General features: G+C 38.1%; 1 protein-coding gene across 1 annotated transcript in view; it reads right to left on the bottom strand.

Annotated features, from left to right (window-relative positions):
* The window catches only part of dpydb (dihydropyrimidine dehydrogenase b), a 203,083-nt gene that overhangs the window by 145,635 nt on the left and 34,859 nt on the right, over nucleotides 1-22,589 (bottom strand). The window contains 3 exon segments of the mRNA XM_037546779.1: nucleotides 2,012-2,240; nucleotides 15,978-16,031; nucleotides 16,034-16,084. Coding sequence (XP_037402676.1) covers nucleotides 2,012-2,240; nucleotides 15,978-16,031; nucleotides 16,034-16,084 — 334 coding nt within the window.

Here is a 22,589-nt window from a genome sequence, read left to right as displayed (position 1 = left end):
ACTGTCCTAACTTTAGGACATCTTTAGCACTGTCCTAACTTCTGTTTTAACCATTAGTGTTTTTGCCATTCTATTGAAAATACAGTTACATTGTTTTTAGGTTGATAGGCAGCATAACTAGTTTCGTTTTACTGGCATATAGAGGTGTTACCTTTATTCATAGTGAAAAATGATGGTTTCATTTGTAGGAATAATGTTATTTTTCCTTAAATCTGTTCTCCCCACTCCCTTTCTTACCTGCATGTATTATGAAATGAAATGAAACTGCACGAAAACTTGTCTAATAAAACACAGCAGAGACAGTGTTGAATAATGAGGAGACTCAGTTGAGTGTGCAGTTGTTTATAGGGGGAATAAAGTTAGTGCTGCTTGCGCACCAAAGCTTTTGGAAATGGAAACTGAAACTGTGGTGTGACGATGCCCTGTTAAACAACACTCACAATAATGGCTTTTTGAACTTCCAGTTAATCACACTTTAAATTTGTTTTGGCTTTTTTTTAATCAGTAGCTGTCTAGCTAACATTTTTAACATTATTTTGATCTTATATTAACAAATTTAGCTGTGCGCATATCACTGGCTGCTTGACATAACAGTTGTTTGTTGACCACAAACACACTAGTAGTATTTTAGGATTTCCTAACTTGAAATAAGGTGCTATATCATTGCTGTCCAAAGAAAACAGTGTATCTCCGTTTTTGATGGATGATTTAATTTTTCTACATAATTTCACCGCACAAGCTGTGCTTGTTGTGTTAAAAATTCATGATGAAATGACCAATAGAAATGCTCTAAAATCACTCACAATAAAAATCACTTTACACTGACTTCTATTGGAAGGTAAGAGTGTTATTGCCCTTCCCTGTAAACTTACTATGTGATGCTGTCTCTTGAGTGGTCTTTTTACATAAAGCAAACACTCAACAGACTCTCAGTAACAAATCCAAAACATATGAGGGTTAGGATTAGGTTTTGGGTTGGCGTTAGGGTTAGGATTAGGTCCAGGGTGAGTGTGAGGATTAGGTTTTGGGTTGAGGTTAAGGTCGGGATAGGATTAGGGCCACAGTGAGGGTTAGCATTAGGTTCTGTGTTATGTTAAGGTTAGGATTAGAGCCAGGGTTAGGATTAGGACTAGATTTGGGTTGAGGTTAAGGTCAGGGATAGGATTAGGGCCAGAGTGAGGGTTAGGATTAGGTTTTGGGTTAATGTTAAAGGTTAGGATTAGGGCCAGTGTTAGTATTAGTATTAGGTTTGGGGTCGAGGTTAAGGTCAGGGATAGGATTAGGGCCAGAGTGAGGGTTAAGATTAGGTTCTGGGTTGATGTAAAGGTTAGGATTAGGCCCAGAGTGAGGTTTAGGATTATGTTTTGTGTTGAGGTTAAGGTTAGGTTTAGGGTTAGGGCCAGCGTGAGGATTAGATTTTGAGTTGAGTTTGAGGATAGTGTTAAGAATAGGGCCAGGGTGGAGGTTAGTGTTAGGATTAGGGCCAGGGTAAAGGTTAGGATTAGGGCCATGGTGAGGGTTAGCTGTTGGGTAAGGCTGGTAAAATTAGGTTTTGCATAATGAAGCTAACAGATTAAGAACACATCTACTTAATGTAAGTAATGTATCAAAAGAACATCTACACGATATTTACTTCAGTGTATTCAGAAGCTTCAGTACTGCTACTTCACTGATATGTTGCTGATGCGTTACTGATACTCTGTTAAGAGTTTATTAATCACCTACCACGGACCACCCCAAATAAAGTGTTATCAGTCCCTACTTTGGGGATACTTCTTTTTCGTTAGAAAGTGACAATATGTTTCTTAAATTAACATAAGATTTGCTTCCGTGAGACAAATTTATGGAAAACCTTATCCTGATATTGTGAGGACAGAAAAGACACAATTCAGGACAAAAGACAGAAAGTTCCTGTAATACGACCACTGGACTGCACTGCTGCCCTAACTCTAACACTGTTGATAATGAACTCCCCATAGTTTGTCTCGAACTGCATCTACATTAGAATCACCTCTCAGCTGTAGTATCATTCAGCATGGATCCGAAGGTGCTGATGATGTAATTGGCTTTGAGATTGACAACCTGCTCCTCATCCTCGACCCAGCTGCCGTTGTCCAGCTGTTCGGTGCGGCAGAACAGCAGTCCGGTCACATGGGCTTTCTTCAGGATGACCTCGCGAGAGGACAGGAAGGGCAGGAACTAACATTTCTCCTCTCTCGCCAGCTCTATCTGACAAAAGACTTTGGAGGAATAGATTTAGCCCCTTTAAAAAGAAAAAAAACAAGGATAAAATATATGTCATAAATAAATGAAAGTAAATGGTTTGTTTTGTTTTTTTTTTTAATTTAAACCTACAAGTTAAAGAACAGCTTGATGAAAAACATACAACCCCAATTCCAGTGAAGTTGGGACGTTGCGTAAAACATCAATAAAAACAGAATACGATGATTTGCAAATCCGTTTCAACCTATATTCAATTGAATACACTACAAATACAAGATATTTAATGTTCAAACTGATAAACTCTATTGTTTTTTTTGCAAATATTCACTCATTTTGAATTTGATGCCTGCAACACATTCCAAAGAAGTTGGGACAGGGGCATGTTTACCACTGTATTACATCACCTTTCCTTTTAACAACACTCAATAAGTGTTTGGGAACTGAGGACACTAATTGTTGAAGCTTTGTAGGTGGAATTCTTTCTCATTCTTGCTTGATGTACAACTTCAGTTGATCAACAGTCCGGGGTCTCCATTGTTGTATTTTGTGCTTCATAATGCGCCACATATTTTCAATGGGAGACAGGTCTGGACTGCAGGCAGGTCAGTCTAGTACCTGCACTCTTTTACTATGAAGCCACGCTGTTGCAACATGTGCAGAATGTGGCTTGGCATGAAAATGATTTGCAAATCATCGTATTCTGTTTTTATTTATGTTTTACGCTACGTCCCAACCTCATTGGAATTGGGGTTGTAAATAAATTAATAAATAAATAGAAGTTACAAGATTCTCTTATGATAGAGCCAATACTTGAATGGAAGTTCCACCAAATTTTGAAATTTTCAAAGATTTTACATTCATACAAGTAAATCATTGCTGTCGGAACAAAACCTCATATCTCCATTTTTGCCATTTTTCAGTTTTTGACATTATCTAAAAAAAATGCATGTTACTCTTTACACTGTATGTAAATTTCATGACAAATAGACCAAAAGAAACGGCCCAAAATCACTTGGAAAGATGTTTGGTTCCATTGACTTACATTAGAAGTACAGTCAGTTTTTCCTTCTCCTGTAAAGCTACCATTGTGGAGATACAAGGTCTTGTTCCGACAACAGCGAAATATAAATAAATGAATAAAGTAGAAGTTACACAATTTTTTGTCAATATTGTCAATACTTGAAGGGAAGTTCCACAAAATGTTTACATTTTTAAATAGTCAGCCTTTATATAAATAAATATTAAAAAATTAATAGAAGTTACAAGATTTTCTTATGATAATGTCAATACTTGAAGGGAAGCTCCACCAAATTTTAAAATGTTCTAAAAGTCAGCATTTATATGAATAAATATAAATAAATGAATTCATTAATAGATGTTATGAGATTTTCTTATGATAGTGTCAGTGCTTGAAGGGAATTTCCATCAATTATTTTAATCCTTCAAAATTACGCATTCTGTCATTAACGTACAGCTGTTTTAATTTACTTCCCAAAACTGCCAGTGAACCTACACATCTTCTGCATTTTCATATATAATGTTGAAGATGGTAAAATAGTGGAAAATCTGAAACATTTCAGGGCATTTTAAAGATGTGTTGTAGGCCAGCACCTTCTCAAAACTATTGTAAATGTCTTAAATGTCTTAAATGTCTTAAATGTCTTACAATAGTTTTGAGAAGGTGCTGGCCTACAACACATCTTTAAAATGCCCTGAAATGTTTCAGATTTTCCACTATTTTACCATCTTCAACATTATGTTTTCAGAAAGGGCTTCACCATCATCTGTGCAATTCATGAAGACATAAAAAAAAATAGTTCTGTCTTCTGCTTCCTTTAGGGAAGGATTCACCACCACCATTTATGCTAGGCTGGAAGTAAAAACCTCTTCTCCTCCCTCTATAAACTCAAGTCTCAGGTGCAGCTGTACCTCCGGCTGTGCCTTTAACAAGCTTCTCTCTCTACGCAAATACAAAGCTTGAGAGTTTGGACTCCTCAGCCATTATTTTGTGTTCTGAAAGTTCTTTTGCATTTCCACCGGCATGCTCCTCGCGCGAGGAAGGAGATTTGATCTGCGTCTCCCTCCGTTTACCCCCGCAGATAAAATCGCAAATCATTTTCCGTTGTAGAGGGTGGTAAAGCACAGTAATAAGCATCGTTATCAATATCATTTCTCTCATTGCTCTCCCTGTAAGTCTCTCGGCTGGTTGTGTACAGGTGTTTGCTGCTTTTTTCAGCTCTCTCGTTTTTTTCTCAGCCCACTCGTTTCGTGCAGCAGCTCAACTGTAGCACTTTTGTTGAAGACGTGGGTTAAGTTGGTGGTTCACTTTCAGAAATAAAGGTAACAAACTTGCACTGGGGAAGGGCCCCTCTTGTCACTGGGGTGGTACCCTCAGTGGTACATCTCAGTATCTTTAGTCAGGGAACATAGTTGAACCATAATGAAATGAAACTGAAATTATATTTTCTAAGCTGTACTGACTCCACACACCCCGTCTCTCCAGGCTTTTATTTTGTAGTTACTTTTTTAAATATTCGGTTATGAAAAGATACATATACAAACTTTTCACCTGGAAAAACTGATTTAAGATCCACAATCTGACTTTAAAACCACTGATGTACCTTTGAGGGAACATTTACATTGTTTTTACCTTGATGAACAAACAACAGTGTGGCTGTTGAGAGGTATTACTGTCATTTTGCCACTCTATTCAAATATAATTCTGTATTTACATATTTGATTTATGTAGTCAGATATGCTATTTATTACATTTGCTTTTAATTTGCTATGTTTTTGAGTCTGTACTCTTTTGGTTCCAATGCAAAAAATAAAAAACAGAAGCATGGTGAAAATGGATGGATGGATGCAAAATGAAAGTGTACACTAAACAATAGCTTAACAAATTCAAATCACAATAAAATGTCTCTTCTTCCACTTAATAAAGCAAGAATGTGGTGTGGATTGAAAGTTCAGTAGCTATGAAAGGCTATACTTTAATCTGATTATACTACAAGCAGGGCATAGGTGTCAAATTCTAGACACAGAAAATATTATATTCATAGCTTCCAAACTGGAAACTCCTACTGGAACTGGATCCACTGGAAATACGGAACATTTCTATCATTAAAATCATTAACAACAACAGCAATTTAAAGGGTTTAGATTATCTTAACTGTGATACATTCCTGGTAATCATTCTGGATAATCAAAGCTCTTCGTTCCATGCCGATCTAAGCTGGTTTATGCCGGTTTAGCTGGTCACTCATCATGATTATGCTGGTTGACCAGCACACCAGCATCCAAAACACATCACATGCAGGTTTTGCTGGTGATTAGTTATATCGGTCCCTGCTTGTTTGTCTAGCAGGGCTGTAAGTATTAAAAAAAAAACAGGAAATGAAAAATAAATTGGAGCGTGAACAGAATTATGGACCAGAGTTTGTTAGGACCCTCTATTAGACTATATTTCCCATATCCCGAACTTATATGGCCATCGACTGCAAACAATGTCTGTATTTACATTCAAAGTTTTTTGCCAAACTGATTGAACACATCCCAATTATAGATGACGACTGAGGTGTTTATGCTCACTCTACTCAACAATCTGATGGAAAATCTCTGTTTATATGCACACCACAAGTAATCTGATCCAAAATTACACTCATGTATAGAGTACCACTTAATGTAGGTGTTACTGTGACAACGAGCACTGCATCAGTCCAGTCCGAGTGCAATGAGCAGCAGTGAGCAGTACTCGTGTTTAAATTGCTTTAAAATGATGTCAGACTCAGAAAAACACCTTTCACATGTACGTATTAAAGAAGGCAGAGAGGAAGCTGGATGTCCATCCCACCACCGGCTGTATTTCAGCCTAGTAAAGAAAATAAGTTGTCACCCTCTCAGTTTAAACAAAACTGGGTTCTTACTTTTATCTGTCCGTTCACTCGGTGGTCACTCAGTGGCAGTCCATTTACAGCACAATGAGTCTGACTGACTTGGTGTATTAATATAGAAGTTGCTTGCTGTGAGGCAGCCATAGGTGCGTATAAAGTATTTCACAGCAGACTTCTGAAGGTTAAAAGTGTTGTGAGGTTAGATCAGTGCTAATGGAATCTGCTACTTTAGGACTGGATGTAAATGGTTGGGGTTTTGTGCTCTGTGTTTGATCCTGGCTCTAAACTTTAGCACCACTTAAAACACTAACACATGCTGTAGAAATCCATTTAGATTCTCCACAGCACACCTCCATAAGAGAAGTCTTATGCTTATATATATATATATATATATATATATATATATATATATATATATATATATATATATATATACACGGTACTGTGTGAAAGTCTTAGGCACCCAAGGCACATTTTCAAAATCTATTTATTTGTGTAGTTTGCGTTTATTTGCTGAGAAAATTATTAATATTTCAATATTTCATTAAACAAAATTTATAGAATACTAATTAATAATGATTTATATATATATATATATATATATATATATATATATATATATATATATATATAGCCCTGCGATGGACTGGCGACCTGTCCAGGGTGTATCCTGCCTTTCGCCCGAAGACTGCTGGGATAGGCTCCAGCATCCCCCCGCGACCCTGACGGAGAAGCGGCTTAGAAAATGGATGGATGGATGGATATATATATATATATATATATATATATATATATATATATATATATGTATGTGTGTGTGTGTGTGTGTGTGTGTGTGTGTGTGTGTGTGTGTGTGTGTGTGTGTGTAATAAATAGTGGTTTTCTGGATGTTAGTGTATTTGTTTACCCATTTTCAAGCCTCTCCTCGAGGAAGCCCAGTATCATATGTAGTTAAAAAGCAGCTCCTGGTTTGACCAATCAGTGCTTCAGTAAACTGTGCTCATGATATAACCGATGATATTAACAAGTCTCTCTGGCGGCTGTGAAGGTGTCAAGGAAAAATATGTACCCAATAAATTCGTGTTACTTTTTATTGTTTTTATGTTTATTAGATTTATGAATATGACTTTATTCTAATGTATATTGTGATAAATTCACTGCTGAGGTTAATTGTTTAAAATTTGCTTAGTCCAGTCCAGAAGTGACACTGAAATATTTAAAAACTCCAGCAGCACTGCTGTGTGTGTGCATATATATATATATATATATATATATATATATATATATATATATATATATATATATATATATATATATAAAAAAGTAAATACAAAATAAATGTCAAATGTTCTATTTAGTTGGCTAAATATAGTCGGCAGAATAGGCTTCTGTGTAATAATTTACCATTAAAAATGTTTTCTGCTTTTTACTTGTTTCCTGACATTGAAAAACGAATAACTTAATTCCCTTTTAACTGGAAATGGCAAAAATGGTGCATAGCATATATAAATATATAGTCGGCCTATTCTGCCGACTATATTTTGCCAACTAAATAGAACATTTATGACATTTTTTTTTGTATTTACCTTAACCTTTATTATACTTGTGCTTAATGGCCAATGACCTTAAACAAGTGAAAAGTGGTCTGCATGCTCTTGGTCCTGAATTATTCCATGTTTGTCATTCTTTGAAAATCTTTCAGTTGATATACATGCTTTACATTGCGAGGAGATTCTTTAACCTTTAAAAGGTTATCCACATCCGCACATCTTACAAAAATAGTTATTTAACGGTTACAAAAGGTTCTTTACAAAACCCAAAGTGATCCTTTGACATCACTTTTAAAAGCTTTTTAGTCACATTATTTTTATGAATTTAAAAAAAGTATAAAAAAGAAAGATACATGAATTTGTTTGTTTTTCTTGAAAAAGCAGCTGTAATTCATCATTTGAGCATCACTGAATGACCCTGTGGTCCTCTATTGAAAAGGACAGGAGGAGCTGGGGAGTCTAAGCAGCTGCTTCTGCTTTGAGTTCCATTTAATTTTAGATAATTATAGGAGGAAAGACGAGGACATTATTATTTCAGAACCACGGTTCCACTAGATGACTCGTTACTGGTAAAACTGAGATGGCTTGATCTCGGCTTAAAAATGGAAAGGGAGGGAAAAAAACAGATGAATCTCCGCTCTGATCTGGCCCCGAGTTTCTGCTCTTATGTTAACTCTCTCCACCCATGTTAACTTTCCTAAACCGGTGGGAGCAAAATGGGAAAATAGTTGATTCCATTCCTTTTACACAGGCTGCCATATTGTGATGGCTTTTTGTAAGCATCTATAAACACATTTCTAACTTGTTATAATGCATTTATATGGCATTATAAACATGTTATAAAAAATAGAAAAATGAATTATACTGAATTACACTTTATAGCAATGTTTATTGTACATTATGCATTGTTAATTGTATTGAATTACAGATTGTATTGTAATACTACTAGACTACAGTACAGTAATGGTAATTTCTGCTAGCGTTCTATTGGATATGCAGTGTTAAGTTAGTGCCAGGCTAACGGTGGTGTACATTAACAGTGGTGCACATTGACTTTCCCACATTGGGTAAAACACTGATGGCAGCTCTAGTTTAAACTCTGACATTTGAAGCCTGTAATGAGCTTCATTGTGGATGTTTTAGTGTTTCAGTAAATCCTTCAGTAAATACTTCATCTCAAAGACTCACTTAACACTGGAGTACAGTACGCTTCACTTTACTTAGATTGGACAAATACAAGTTATGAGCTCTTATAATGTGTTATTAACAGTACATATAATGTATTTTGTTAACAATTCATAATGCATAATAAGCATGGTTATTAAAGGTAATGCATTTTTATAAATATGTATAGCCATGTTTATAATGCCTTATGAAGGATGGATGTGTTTATAGATGCTTACAAAGGTTAGAACGTGTTACCAAATACTTGACTGTGGATGCATTGTCAACATGTTACCAAACAACAACAATATGCAGCTTACATGATGTGGCAAAACATTCCATTTGTATGTTTCCATTTAAAGGTTTTATTTTATGACTAATATAACCTAATCTAAAAATGATGGTTCCTCAAAGGGTTATTTGGTATATAGAACCATTAACACTCAAAAACCTTTGCATGGTCAAAAGGTTCTTTGGATTGTGAAAGGGTACTTCAGATTGATGGAGAATGTGTTTTATGTGGTTGTATATAGAACCTGTTTGAAAAAGGGTTCTGGTATTGTTGCACACATTTACAAAAGATGATTCTTTAAGAGTTATTTAGTAAATAAAATGCTTCTATACAGAACCATGAACACTCAAAGAACCCTTTGCATGATTAAAGTATTCTTTGCATAATGAAAGTATTCTTCAGATTGATAGAGAGCGTATTTTATATGGTTGTACACTTCGTCATGTTCTTCATATCGTTCATATTTCATAAGCTACATTCAGAAGCTGGGCATCGTATGAGGCTGTAACTCTTCTTTCCAGTCAAATAGATGGTGATGTCATTTTAAACCCTTACAATAAAAGAAGCTGAACTCAGTTTGTTTTTCTACTGAAAGTCGAGACATTTTTTCCCCAAATCTGGGCTATAAACTATAAACAGACGGCGTCTCTTCAGTGATCTGCTCTGTAAACATGACTTTTATAAAATAACACAAAGAGCGTCTAAGATTTTTGGCTTACAGCAGTAAATTGTAAGCATATTTGTGATCATAAAACACATGTTCTGCAAATTTGAAACTTTTACGAAATACATAAATAAATAAAATAAAGCTGGACATTTATTTCATGCAGTTACTGAATAATTTGCCTTATGATTTGAGTATTTTGGGATGTATTTCTGTTAGTTCTGCAGTGTTTACCCCCAAAAACTGTGGGCAAGTGAGATGTTTTCAGCCATTCAGCACAGTTTTCTCCCTGTAATCGCTCCTCTTCCTCCACTCAGCCAGCGGCTCTCCACTGTTGTAACATTAGTTCCTGAAGACATACAGTATAGAATCAAACCTGATAAATTATTAGCATATTAAAAGCACAACTAAACAGAGAACAGCCAGTATTTTATACTAGACTCTCTCTTTATGAAGAGCCAGAGCTTTTGCACAGCTAGCCCGCTGGCTAAGCTAACTAATGTAAGCTTCATCTAACGAGTTATAAACGCAGCCTGTCAGGCCAACTACCAGCATTTTATCACAGGTTGTAAAGATCTACAAACACAAATGTGCTAAATGCTTAACACAAATACAACAATCAATCAAAACAGCAAAGCCGCTCAATCCGTCACGTTTATCAAAGGGAAAAGATGGAACTCTTCTCGGTTCTCGGTGAACAGATGAACAGTATTGTGAAGTCATGTCAAAGTTTATTTATATGGCGCTTTTTACAGCACGTGTTGTCACAAAGCAGCTTTACAAAAAAATCCGGGTCCGAGGCCCCATGAGCGTTGCGAGGAAAAACTCCCTAAGATCAAGAGGAAGAAACCTTGAGAGGAACCAAGACTCAGAAGGCGAACCCATCCTATTCTGGTCGACACTGGATAACAGACAGCATTAGTATAAAATATTAGAACACAAAACAGGGAAAAACAGGTGGAGCAATGGGTAATTAGATAGTTTGAGTCTATGCAGGTGAGGTCTCCACTGCTTTGTATAGCATGAATCTCCATGGTGGTGAAAATGGTGCAGATCAGCCAACAAAGATGGAGCTCTGTTGATTCTAATCAAATCAAATCAAATCAAATTTATTTGTATAGCGCTTTTTTACAACGGATGTTGTCACAAAGCAGCTTTACAGAGTTTCAAAAAAGAAAAAGTTTCAAGAGAACTCTAAGAATGTACAGAAACCCCCCGGTGGGCAAGCCAGAGGCAACAGTGGCAAGGAAAAACTCCCTCAGATCTGAGGAAGAAACCTTGGGAGGAACCAGGCTCACCAGGGGGGACCCATCCTCCTCTGGTCAAACTACCTACAAGTGATTTTATTACTAATATTAACAGCAGTAATATTGGTATTATGAATAACTAGGAGTCTATGAAAACATCAGCGTAGGGTGGGCAGCTCATCCGAGGTAGGTGGTTGGGGCATGGGCAGCTGGTCTGAAGTAGGTAGCAGGAGGGCTTGGCAGTCGGTCGTCCTTCAGTGTCCAGCCGGTCATATGGGTGATTGTGTACTCGGAAAGAAAGTAGGTAAATGGAATTAGTTTTGTTCTATCCATTTGTACATAAACAGGGAATGTAAACATTTACAGATTCTAAACAGCTGGTGGCTCCCATGTGGCGACTCAGGCAAACATCGCTCAGGAGCTCAAATAAAGAGAGAGAGAGAGAAATTGATTAACAGGACAGGTTTGTTTATGAAGAGATATTAGTGAGTTAATACTGCTTGTGCAAACAGATGACTTGAGTATTGTGAGATTGCCTTCCCCAAGAAGGATACATGCGATGCTGCCTTCAGATTTGGTCAAAATAAGGCAACTCAGCTGCCTTATGCTGTCTTCTGAATGGGAAAGCCTTCATCTCTGGAGCACTGCTTTAAAATGCTGCCTACTTATACAGCTGTCTCCCAATTGGAATGCACCAATAGTTTATTTTTGTTTATTCTAATGTACATTAATGCTTCCTTCCCGGAAGGTCACTGGTTCAATTCCCTTGAGCAAGGCACCTAACCCCCAACTGCTCCCTGGGCGCTGCGGGTAAGGCTACCCACCACTCCGAGCAAGTGTGCTCTCTGCACCCTAGTGTGTGTGTCCGTTAGTATGTGGTGTTTCACTTCATGGATGGGTTACATAGTGGAGGTGAAATTTCCCCACTGTAGGACTAATAACAATGGATTAGGCAGAATTAAGAGAGCTTAATAAGGGTCTCTTAATCTAATCTTTCAAACAAATTTATGGTGACTGTCCAGATGAATGACTTTACAGATCATTTTCTCCAACGAAAACAACTTTCCCAGTACTGTGTGTAACTGCCACAGTGTTTTTTTTAAAAACTATAGTAGGAGGACGCCTCATTCTTTGTTTTGTCACTCGCTATCTGTGTGAGCTTTACTTTCACGTCTCTTGGGAAAACCTTGTCAGTGCAGTCAGGTACAAATGAGTTTGTTGGGGAAAGAACAGGAAAAAAAAAAGAAAAAAGTTAGACAAACTTTTTATTTCTTTCTCCCAAAGGTGACAATGTGAAGATATTTTTTGCGGGCAGTTCTTTATAATGAGCTATATTTTCTCCTGCACTACTATTTAACAAAGTAATTAACACGTATTCTTTTCTCAGTGACAACTGTTGTGATGCTGCCATGGCAACAAGGACAAGAAAGTTAAACTTAGAAAGGTGTAACTACAGAAACTATTAGCACGCTTTTAGCGCGGCGCGCGTGTTCAAACAGGGACGTGCAGAAGCTGTGGCGGCCACAAATTAAGCCTCTTCAAAAAACGGGCCAAAGGACTCAAGTGGTGGGCGGTCAGGAAGCTGAGTGTGTGTTTCAGCGCGTGGCTCGGTGTGTGTTTCTGCTAAGGCGCTGTGCTCCTCCATGGACTTCGACAATTTTCAGAGGGCCTATAGGAGGAGGGAGAAAAAAGGAAAATCACAGTAATTGCATACAGTGTGTTGACAGAGGCTATTACTGTACTGACGCACCAAGTGAAGAACATGAACCTCAGCAGTCCTGAGCTTTCACACCCAACAAGAGTTTCAGTAGCAACACAAGAGACTCTCGGAAAAACTTACAGAGGAGTTTATGCAGTGGAGAATCACTGCTGCTTCTGTGCTATATATTAAAGCAGTAGTTTGTCCAGATATCAAGCTTTCAAAGTTTCCCCCTCTTGCCTAAAATGTAGTTGATCAGCCAAGACATCCCTGGTGTCTGAAGCTAGTTTCTTTTGTTTTTTTCCTGGAGCTACGAGACTAATGTAGCTAACAAGTAATGAAAGGCCCACCAATTAACATGGTACAACCATGGCTAGAGGTGTAAAGCACACCACCACCGGACTCTGGAGCAGTGGAATCGCATTCTGTGGCTTGACGAATCAAGTTTTCTATCTGTCAGTCTGATGGACTGAAGTCTGGGTTTGGTGAATGCCAGGAGAACATTACCTGCCTGACTGCATTGTGCCAGCTGTAAAATTTGGTGGAGGAGGGATAATGATATGGAGTTGTTTTTCAGGGGTTGGCCTAGACCCCTTTGTCCTAGCAAAGGGAAATCTTAATGCTTTAGCATCACATGACATTTTCAACAATTGTATCCTTCTAATTTTGTGGGAAGAGTTTCCAACAAAGGCCTGACTGGGTGAGTTTGGTGTGGAAGAACTTGACTGACCCTCACAGAGCCCTGACCTCACCCAGATTGTAAGCCAGGTCCTCTCGTCCAACATCACAAATGCTCTTCTGGATGAATGGGAAAACTTTCCCACAGGCACTCAAAAATCTTGTAGAAAGCTTCCTGGAAAATTGGAAGCTGTTAAAGCTGCAATAGGGGCCCAGCTCCTTATTAATGCCAATGGATTTAGAATAGAGCGTCATAAAAGCTCTTGGAGATGTAATGTCTATGTATCCCAATACTTTTGTCCATATAGTGTACTTCAAGAGGCCTACAAGGCAAATGTAGATAGGAATTAACTACAGGTAGCTCAAAGACCACCTGTTAGCATTTTGCAAACTGCCTGCCTAAATCATTTCACGCTATGAGGAGTTATCTTAAAATGGCTTGCTTTTATGGATTCAGACAGAACGACATCCTGTTTTCTATAAACATGAACAAGAGTAGCTAAGTATAGTTTAAGTAAAATAGTTTAAAACAGTAACGGTCATTGTGAAGCATGTCCATTTCTACAGGTAATAAACTTGAGGTCTTTGCCAATCAGTTTAATTTAGGGGAAGTAAATTACAACCCCAATTCCAGTGAAGTTGGGACGTTGTGTAAAACCTAAATAAAAATAGAATACATTGATTTGCAAATCCTTTTCAAATATATTCAATTGAATACACTACAACGACAAGATATTTAATGTTCAAACGGATAAACATTGTTTTTTTGTAAATATTCACTCATTGCGATTTTGATGCCTGAAACATGTTCCAAAGAAGTAGGGACAGGGGCAACAAAAGACTGGGAAAGTTGAGGAATGCTCAAAAAACACCTGTTTGGAACATTCACAGGTGATCAGGTAAATTGGAAACAGGTGGATGCCATCATTGGATATAAACAGAGCATCTCTGAAAGGATCTGTCATTCTCAATGTGCAATTGCAAGACATTAAGGGATTTCATCATCTACAGTCCATAATATCATCAAAAGATTCAGAGAATCTGGAGAAACCTCTGCAAGTAAGCGGCAAGGCAGAAAACCAACACTGAATGCTCGTGACCTTCGATCCCTCAGGCAGCACTGCATTAAAAACTGACATCATTCTGTAACAGATATTACCACATGGGCTCAGGAACACTTCAGAAAACCACTGTCAGTGAACACAGTAGTGGAAAAGTGGAGAAGTGTCCTGTGGTCTGACGAGTCCACATTTCACATTGTTTTTGGAAATCATGGACGTCGTGTCCTCCGGGCCAAAGAGGAAAAGGACTGTCTGGATTGTTATCAGTGCAAAGTTCAAAAGCCAGCATCTCTGATGGTGTGGGGGTGTGTTAGCGCCCATGGCATGGGTAACCTACACATCTGTGAAGGCACCATTAATGCTGAAAGCTACATACAGGTTTTGGAGCAACATATGCTGCCATCCAAGCAATGTCTTTTTCAAGGACGTCCCTGCTTATTTCAGCAAGACGATGCCAAGCCACATTCTGCACGTGTTACAACAGCGTGGCTTCATAGTAAAAGAGTGCAGGTACTAGACTGGCCTGCCTGCAGTCCAGACCTGTCTCCCATTGAAAATGTGTGGCATATTATGAAGCACAAAATACGACAACGGAGACCCCGGACTGTTGAGCAACTGAAGTTGTACATCAAGCAAGAATGGGAAAGAATTCCACCTACAAAGCTTCAACAATTAGTGTCCTCAGTTCCCAAACGCTTACTGAGTGTTGTTAAAAGGAAAGGTGATGTAACACAGTGGTAAACATGCCCCTGTCCCAACTTCTTTGGAATGTGTTGCAGGCATGAAATTCAAAATGAGTGAATATTTCAAAACAATAAAGTTTATCTGTTTGAACATTAAATATCTTGTCTTTGTAGTGTATTCAATTGAATAGGTTGAAAAGGATTTGCAAATCATCGTATTCTGTTTTTATTTGTTTTACACAACGTCCCAACTTCACTGGAATTGGGGTTGTATATTTATTCATATAAATGCTGACTTTTTGAAAAGTTTTTACTTTGGTGGAGCTTCCCTTTAAGTATTGACACTTATCAGAAAATGTCAATTTCTATGAATTTATTCTTTTATTTATACTTATTTATATAAAGGCTGACTATTTAAAAATGTTACAAATTTTGGTGGAACTTCCCTTCAAGTACTGATAACATCATAAGAAAATCTTGTGCCTTCTTTTAATTTCTTCATTTATTTTTTCTGCAGCTTTTAGAAATGCCGGCCGTCTCTTTACATTGTGTGAGGATTTCATGATAAATGGATTGCATTAACAACTCTTACAGCAGTCATTCAGCAACAGGTAACCCACTGAACACCAGGCCTATGATTCAGTTCAGTGTCTTATTCACATTCAGCAGCTGCTACATAACGAATGTGTTCTGTTGTTATGAGAACGAGGATTTGAAGTGTGGGAAGTTTTGGACCTATAGACGCAGAGTTTTATATTTATTATACCATACTTGCTGTGTAAAACTCTTATGGGTTTATGATCTCTCGCTTTCCGTCACTTACCTGCTATACTGGCCTTGACCACAAAAGGCAAGAAGTCTTTAGATACGAAGATGCAGGATCCAGGCTCAGGCCATCAAAGACCTTGTACTTACTTGCTTGTGGAAGACCTGATTAAAACAGAACAGCAAAAAAAAGAGTTGTATAATAAAGTGCCTAGTGATAAGTCTAGGTGACTCGTGGGACCTTGAAGACATTATGCTGCTTATCTGAGACGCTTCGTCTCTTCAAAAGAGCTGATAAACACATGCTGTAGTTCTATGCAAATTATTTCTTGAAGCTTTTTCAGACGAGTGAAGAAATTCTATAAAATGCAGAATCTCTTGATTTCTGAATTTTTAAATTTGAAAATGTTAATGTTGTGTTCACATCTGACATATTTCACATTTGAATTCAGAACAAGTGAAAATGAAGTCTCTAATGCATCAATACAGAAAGTGAACCGAATGTAAAGGTAACTCTTTCTGTCTATGTAACTGAACTAATCCTGCTGATCCAGTTGCCGTTACTATGCCCAGCTAGCCTCTGAGGCCAGCATGTCAAGTTTTCAGTGGTAAAGAAAGTCAATGTACCCAGAGAAGTACAAGCACAATTTAAAAAAAGAATAGAAAAAGGCACTCTAGTGCATCTGAAGGGTACATGACATAGCTTTGTGAGCCTAATCGCTCTAAAAAGAAGGTCTACAGAGCACAGTCAAAAAAAGTGGGACATCTAATTACGTAGTGAACCAGATGATGGAAAAGAGCAGCACTGTTCCTCTATGGTAGGGTGGCTGAAAATATGACTACATGCATCTCAAAAGCAACTCTGTTCACTTCCAGTATTAGTTAAGCTAGATAGCACACACTGTTCACTTCCTGTATTAGTTAAGCTAGATAGCGCACACTGTTCACTTCCTGTATTAGTTAAGCTAGATAGCGCACACTGTTCACTTCCTGTATTAGTTAAGCTAGATAGCGCACACTGTTCACTTCCTGTATTAGTTAAGCTAGATAGCGCACACTGTTCACTTCCTGTATTAGTTAAGCTAGATAGCACACACTGTTCACTTCCTGTATTAGTTAAGCTAGATAGCGCACACTGTTCACTTCCAGTATTAGTTAAGCTAGATAGCGCACACTGTTCACTTCCGGTATTAGTTAAGCTAGATAGCACACACTGTTCACTTCCGGTATTAGTTAAGCTAGATAGCGCACACTGTTCACTTCCAGTATTAGTTAAGCTAGATAGCGCACACTGTTCACTTCCGGTATTAGTTAAGCTAGATAGCACACACTGTTCACTTCCGGTATTAGTTAAGCTAGATAGCGCACACTGTTCACTTCCGGTATTAGTTAAGCTAGATAGCGCACACTGTTCACTTCCTGTATTAGTTAAGCTAGATAGCGCACACTGTTCACTTCCTGTATTAGTTAAGCTAGATAGCACACACTGTTCACTTCCTGTATTAGTTAAGCTAGATAGCGCACACTGTTCACTTCCTGTATTAGTTAAGCTAGATAGCGCACACTGTTCACTTCCAGTATTAGTTAAGCTAGATAGCGCACACTGTTCACTTGCAGGATTAGTTAAGCTAGATAGCGCACACTGTTCACTTCCGGTATTAGTTAAGCTAGATAGCGCACACTGTTCACTTCCAGTATTAGTTAAGCTAGATAGCGCACACTGTTGTTTTTTTTAGTATTTCATCATACGTACGATTACTTAACATTTAAAAAAAAAAAAAAAAAAAATCAAATGCTTTCTTTTCTAGCCAGTCTTGTTAGCCAGCTAATTTACCTAAAAAGCATACATGTATGTTTCATGTACATTTTTTTTTTTTTTTTAGATGTATCCATAATGGTTTATTCCAAAACCTACACCTCTTATTTGTGTTTTAGAGGTTATAAACAGCTCAAATTTCTACATTCTTCAGATATCAGTAATCTGATGCAGATCAAACACAACATAGCAGTGTAGGACAAATCAGCATCTGCTAAGTGCTTATTACCATGTGGAAAACGCTGATAGTGAGGTTTAATAAAGTTTAATACAGAAGCATTCACTTTACAAGAACTGCCTCAATTGGTTACTAACCTTTAGTTCTAGTTTGTTTTTCACCTCCTCAAGACAACAGCTGGAACCATTTCTAGTAACTATGGTAAACAATTTAATGGTCTTTTAAGTTGATTTATGTCACTGTTAAGCATCTAATTATGCTAATTAGCTATATTTTGCTAACTAGGTAGCTTGCCTGTAGGCTGATATGAAACAATATACCACACTGTTCCATCATGTACATAGAATAAGGTATAGGACCTAACAAAGCATGAAAGTATGAAAATAAAGCATGAAAATATGAGCAAAATGGTCCTGTGGCTGCTAGCATAAATGCTAATGGCTTTAAATTCTTAACTAGTTCATGTGGCCTAATGTGGAACTGTAAACAAAGTAATACTCTGCAAATGGTACTCAACACATCAACATACCATACTAGTTTACAGCCTGATGCACTTGTAGTGGTTGGTAACTTCATAAGGAAGAACCAAAGATTTGCTGAATTGTTTTTAGCTTTAATTCAACAGCCTGAACAACTGAAAACCTTCACAGGCTTATATAATAGAGCTTTCAATCCCATGGAATCTCCCCCAATACCACAGCAATGAGAAATATTCCATTTCCAGTGCAATTTACTGGATGTTAAAGCCAACTTTACTGTAAATTCATAGTTTATGCTTTTTTCTGTAAACTCATGGCTTCTCAATATCCACTGAAGTGAATAAAGTGCAAAAAAAAACATAGAAGTAAAAAAATATAAAGTCTTTCTGTCCGTAAGAGCAGATCAAGGCTGTGATTCTGCATTTGGTTGCTATCGTGTCTTCCGAAAAGAAATGCAGCTGACGGTTTCCTCACTGAGAAGTGTGTCAGTAAGACAGAGGGCAAACACAAACACATCTGAGAGATGCTTAACCTCTGTCATTTCTAATCTATCCATTAGGCTGGCCTGAACCCCCAGGATGCACAGTGCTATCAGTCACTATCTGACTGCTCCTCTGTCCTTTAGCTACTGGTTTACCTTAATGCTACCACGCCAGACCACTAAAGACCACCGCAGACCCATACCCCAGCCACCACTAGTTTAACCCTTATATATATATATATATATATATATATATAAATACTATCTCACAAAAGTGAGTATACCCCTCACATTTCTGCAAATATTTTATTATATCTTTTCATGGGGAGACAGTTGTCTTGGTATTGACAACACATGCTGGACACAATCTGAGCCAAACAAGTTTATCTCTCGTTAGACCACAGGATATGGTTACAGTAATCCATTTTCTTGGACTGCTTGTCTACAGCAAATTGTTTGTGGGCTTTCTTGTTCATCAGCTGCAGAAGAGGCTTCCCTCTAGGACAACAGCCATGCAGACAGAGTTGATGCATTGTGCGGCATATGGTCTGAGCACTGACAGGCTGACCTCCCACTTCTTCAACCTCTGCAGCAATGCGTGTGTCTATTTTTTGGAAATCAACCTCTGGATATGATGCTGGAACATGTGGACTCAGCTTCTTTGGTCGACCCTGGCGAGGCCTGGGTTTTATATATGTATATAAATATACATACACACACACACACACACACACACACACACACACACACCCACCCCCAATTCCAATGAAGTTGGGACATTGTGTAAAACAGAATACAATGATTTGCAAATCCTTCTCAACCTATATTCAATTAAATACACTACAAAGACAAGATATTTAATGTTCAAACGGATAAACTTTATTATTTTTTGCAAATATTCACTCATTTTGAATTTGATGCCTGCAACACGTTCCAAAGAAGTTGGGACAGGGGCATATTTACCACTGTGTTACATCACCTTTCCTTTTAACAACACTCAATAAGCGTTTGGGAACTGAGGACACTAATTGTTGAAGCTTTGTAGGTGGAATTCTTTCCCATTCTTGCTTGATGTACAACTTCAGTTGCTCAACAGTCCGGGGTCCTCGTTGTCGTATTTTACACTTCATAATGCACCACACATTTTCAATGGGAGACAGGTCTGGACTGCAGGCAGGCCAGTCTAGTCCCTGCACTCTTTTACTACGAAGCCACGCTGTTGTAACACGTGCAGAATGTGGCTTGGCATTGTCTTGCTGAAATAAGCAGGGATGTCCCTGAAAAAGACGCATGGCAGCATATGTTGCTCCAAAACCTGTATGTAGCTTTCAGCATTAATGGTGCCTTCACAGATGTGTAGGTTACCCATGCCATGGGCACTAACACACCCCCAAACCATCAGAGATGCTGGCTTTTGAACTTTGCACTGATAACAATCCGGACAGTGCTTTTCCTCTTTGGCCCGGAGGACACGACGTCCAAGATTTCCAAAAACAATTTGAAATGTGGACTCGTCAGACACACAGGACACTTTTCCACTTTGCGTCAGTCCATCTCAGATGAGCTCGGGCCCAGAGAAGCCGGCGGCGTTTCTGGGTGTTTTTAATATCTGGCTTTTGCTTTGCATGGCAGAGTTTTAACTTGCACTTGTAGATGGAGTGACGAACTGTGTTCACTGACAGTGGTTTTCTGAAGTGTTCCTGAGCCCATGTGGTTAATATCCGTTACAGAATGATGACGGTTTTAAATGCAGTGCTGAGGGATCGAAGGTCACAGGCATTCAATGTTGGTTTTCTGCCTTGCCGCTTACTTGCAGAGATTTCTCCAGATTCTCTGAATCTTTTGATGATATTATGGACTGTAGATGATGAAATCCCTAAATTCCTTGCAATTGCATGTTGAGAAACGTTCTTAAACTGTTGGACTATTTGCTCACGCAGTTGTTCCCAAAGTGGTGAACCTTGCCCCATCCTTGCTTGTGAACGACAGCCTTTCAGGGATGCTCCCTTTATACCCAATCATGACACTCACCTGTTTCCAATTAACCTGTTCACCTGTGGAATGTTCCAAACAGGTGTTTTTTGAGCATTCCTCAACTTTTCCCGGTCTTTTGTTGCCCCTGTCCCAACTTCTTTGGAACGTGTTGTAGGTATCAAATTCAAAATGAGTGAATATTTGCAAAAAACAATAAAGTTTGACCATTTGAACATTAAATATCTTGTCTTTGTAGTGTGTTCAATTGAAACTAGGTTGAAAAGGATTTGCAAATCATCGAATTCGGTTTTAATTATGTTTTACACAACGTCCAAACTTCATTGGAATTGGGGTTGTATATTGGTTTTTATATGCTTTCAACCTCCCAGTTTGGTAATGGCTAAACTCTGGGTAAATCAATTAAAAAAAAAATCACTATTTTGTACAATTAAAATTAAAAACCGCTAATCAAGTATAATAGACATAAGGAAATCCTTGAAGACCAAAATAAGAATTAGAATGTCAAATTACTCAAATATTAAATTATGCTAACCGGTGGGCTATAAGCTTCAATGACTTGTTAGCTACATTAACTTTGAAGTTCCAGCAGAAAACTAACAGAAGCAAATTTCAGACATCTGGCATAAGGGGAACAAGGCAGAACCTGATTATCTGAGTAAGTTCACTCTGAAGGGAACACAAGGTCTGGTATTGTGCATGAATCAAGACCCTTTTTCGCAGGACTTGATGTGCTATATAAATGTCAGCAGGAGGTGTCCATGAGGCCTCAGCTGGTCAGAGCTCAGCTTAGCCTCCATTAACACTGTCATTGATGAATACAACAATGCCACACTGCTGCATTTACACACCTGAGTCAGGCAGGATTCACCTCAGAAAGAGAAACGGGCAAGGTCTCGGAGTGAAAATCTCCTGACGCCAGCTGTGTGAATCTTAGAAGCTTTCAAAGAGAATTATATTAAAGGGTATACATCATATATTTTATCTGTTTTTCATGTTTTTCCCCCTGAGGTTCATCTGTGATGTTTGTGTGGTTTTACATAACCATAACCATGACAAAGACTCTCTTTGTCTCTTAGCTTTGTTGTTGTCATGCCATAACAACTATAAATGCCATTGTCATTTTGACCAAATAAAGTTAGAGTCATTTTAACACAATATTTTTGTTTTGTTGGTAATGTTGTAAGAAATATCTGGATGACAAATCTAAATAACAGTTAACTTTGTAACAGGTCTGCTGTAAACTGATAATTTGGTGGGCCGAGGCTGAATGTTTCAGTAAAAGAGTGGTGTTTCATCTTTCTCACATAACGCTCAACCATTCAGCACCTGACTCTCCGAATGACTTTTTGATTCTCATAACTGTCCATATACAATGCCGTGGTCACCATATATTTGCAGGCAGCCAAAGCTTTATAACACATTGGATGGGCTTGTATGCCAGCCTGACATATTCCATTGTATGGCATCTGCTATATTCTTCTTTCAGTCATACTTTGTAAACTGTTTGCCACCTCTTTCCAGACCTTTTGTCATCTGAACCGACTGCCATAAATGAATCTGTAATATGATTAACATATGCAGAGTCTGAAGTTTCACTCTGAGAGGATTCATAAGTGAATTCTTAGCATTAACAAATGTCACATGCGCTTGTTTTGAGGATGCCCTTCTGTTAATGGTTATAACAGCTGACTGAGCGTATTGACATTCAGAGTGTGTCTGCT

This window comes from Pygocentrus nattereri, chromosome 17 (assembly GCF_015220715.1).
Source record: "Pygocentrus nattereri isolate fPygNat1 chromosome 17, fPygNat1.pri, whole genome shotgun sequence".
In the NCBI taxonomy this organism is placed as follows: domain Eukaryota; kingdom Metazoa; phylum Chordata; class Actinopteri; order Characiformes; family Serrasalmidae; genus Pygocentrus; species Pygocentrus nattereri.
This window is presented reverse-complemented; position numbering and strand designations above follow the sequence as displayed.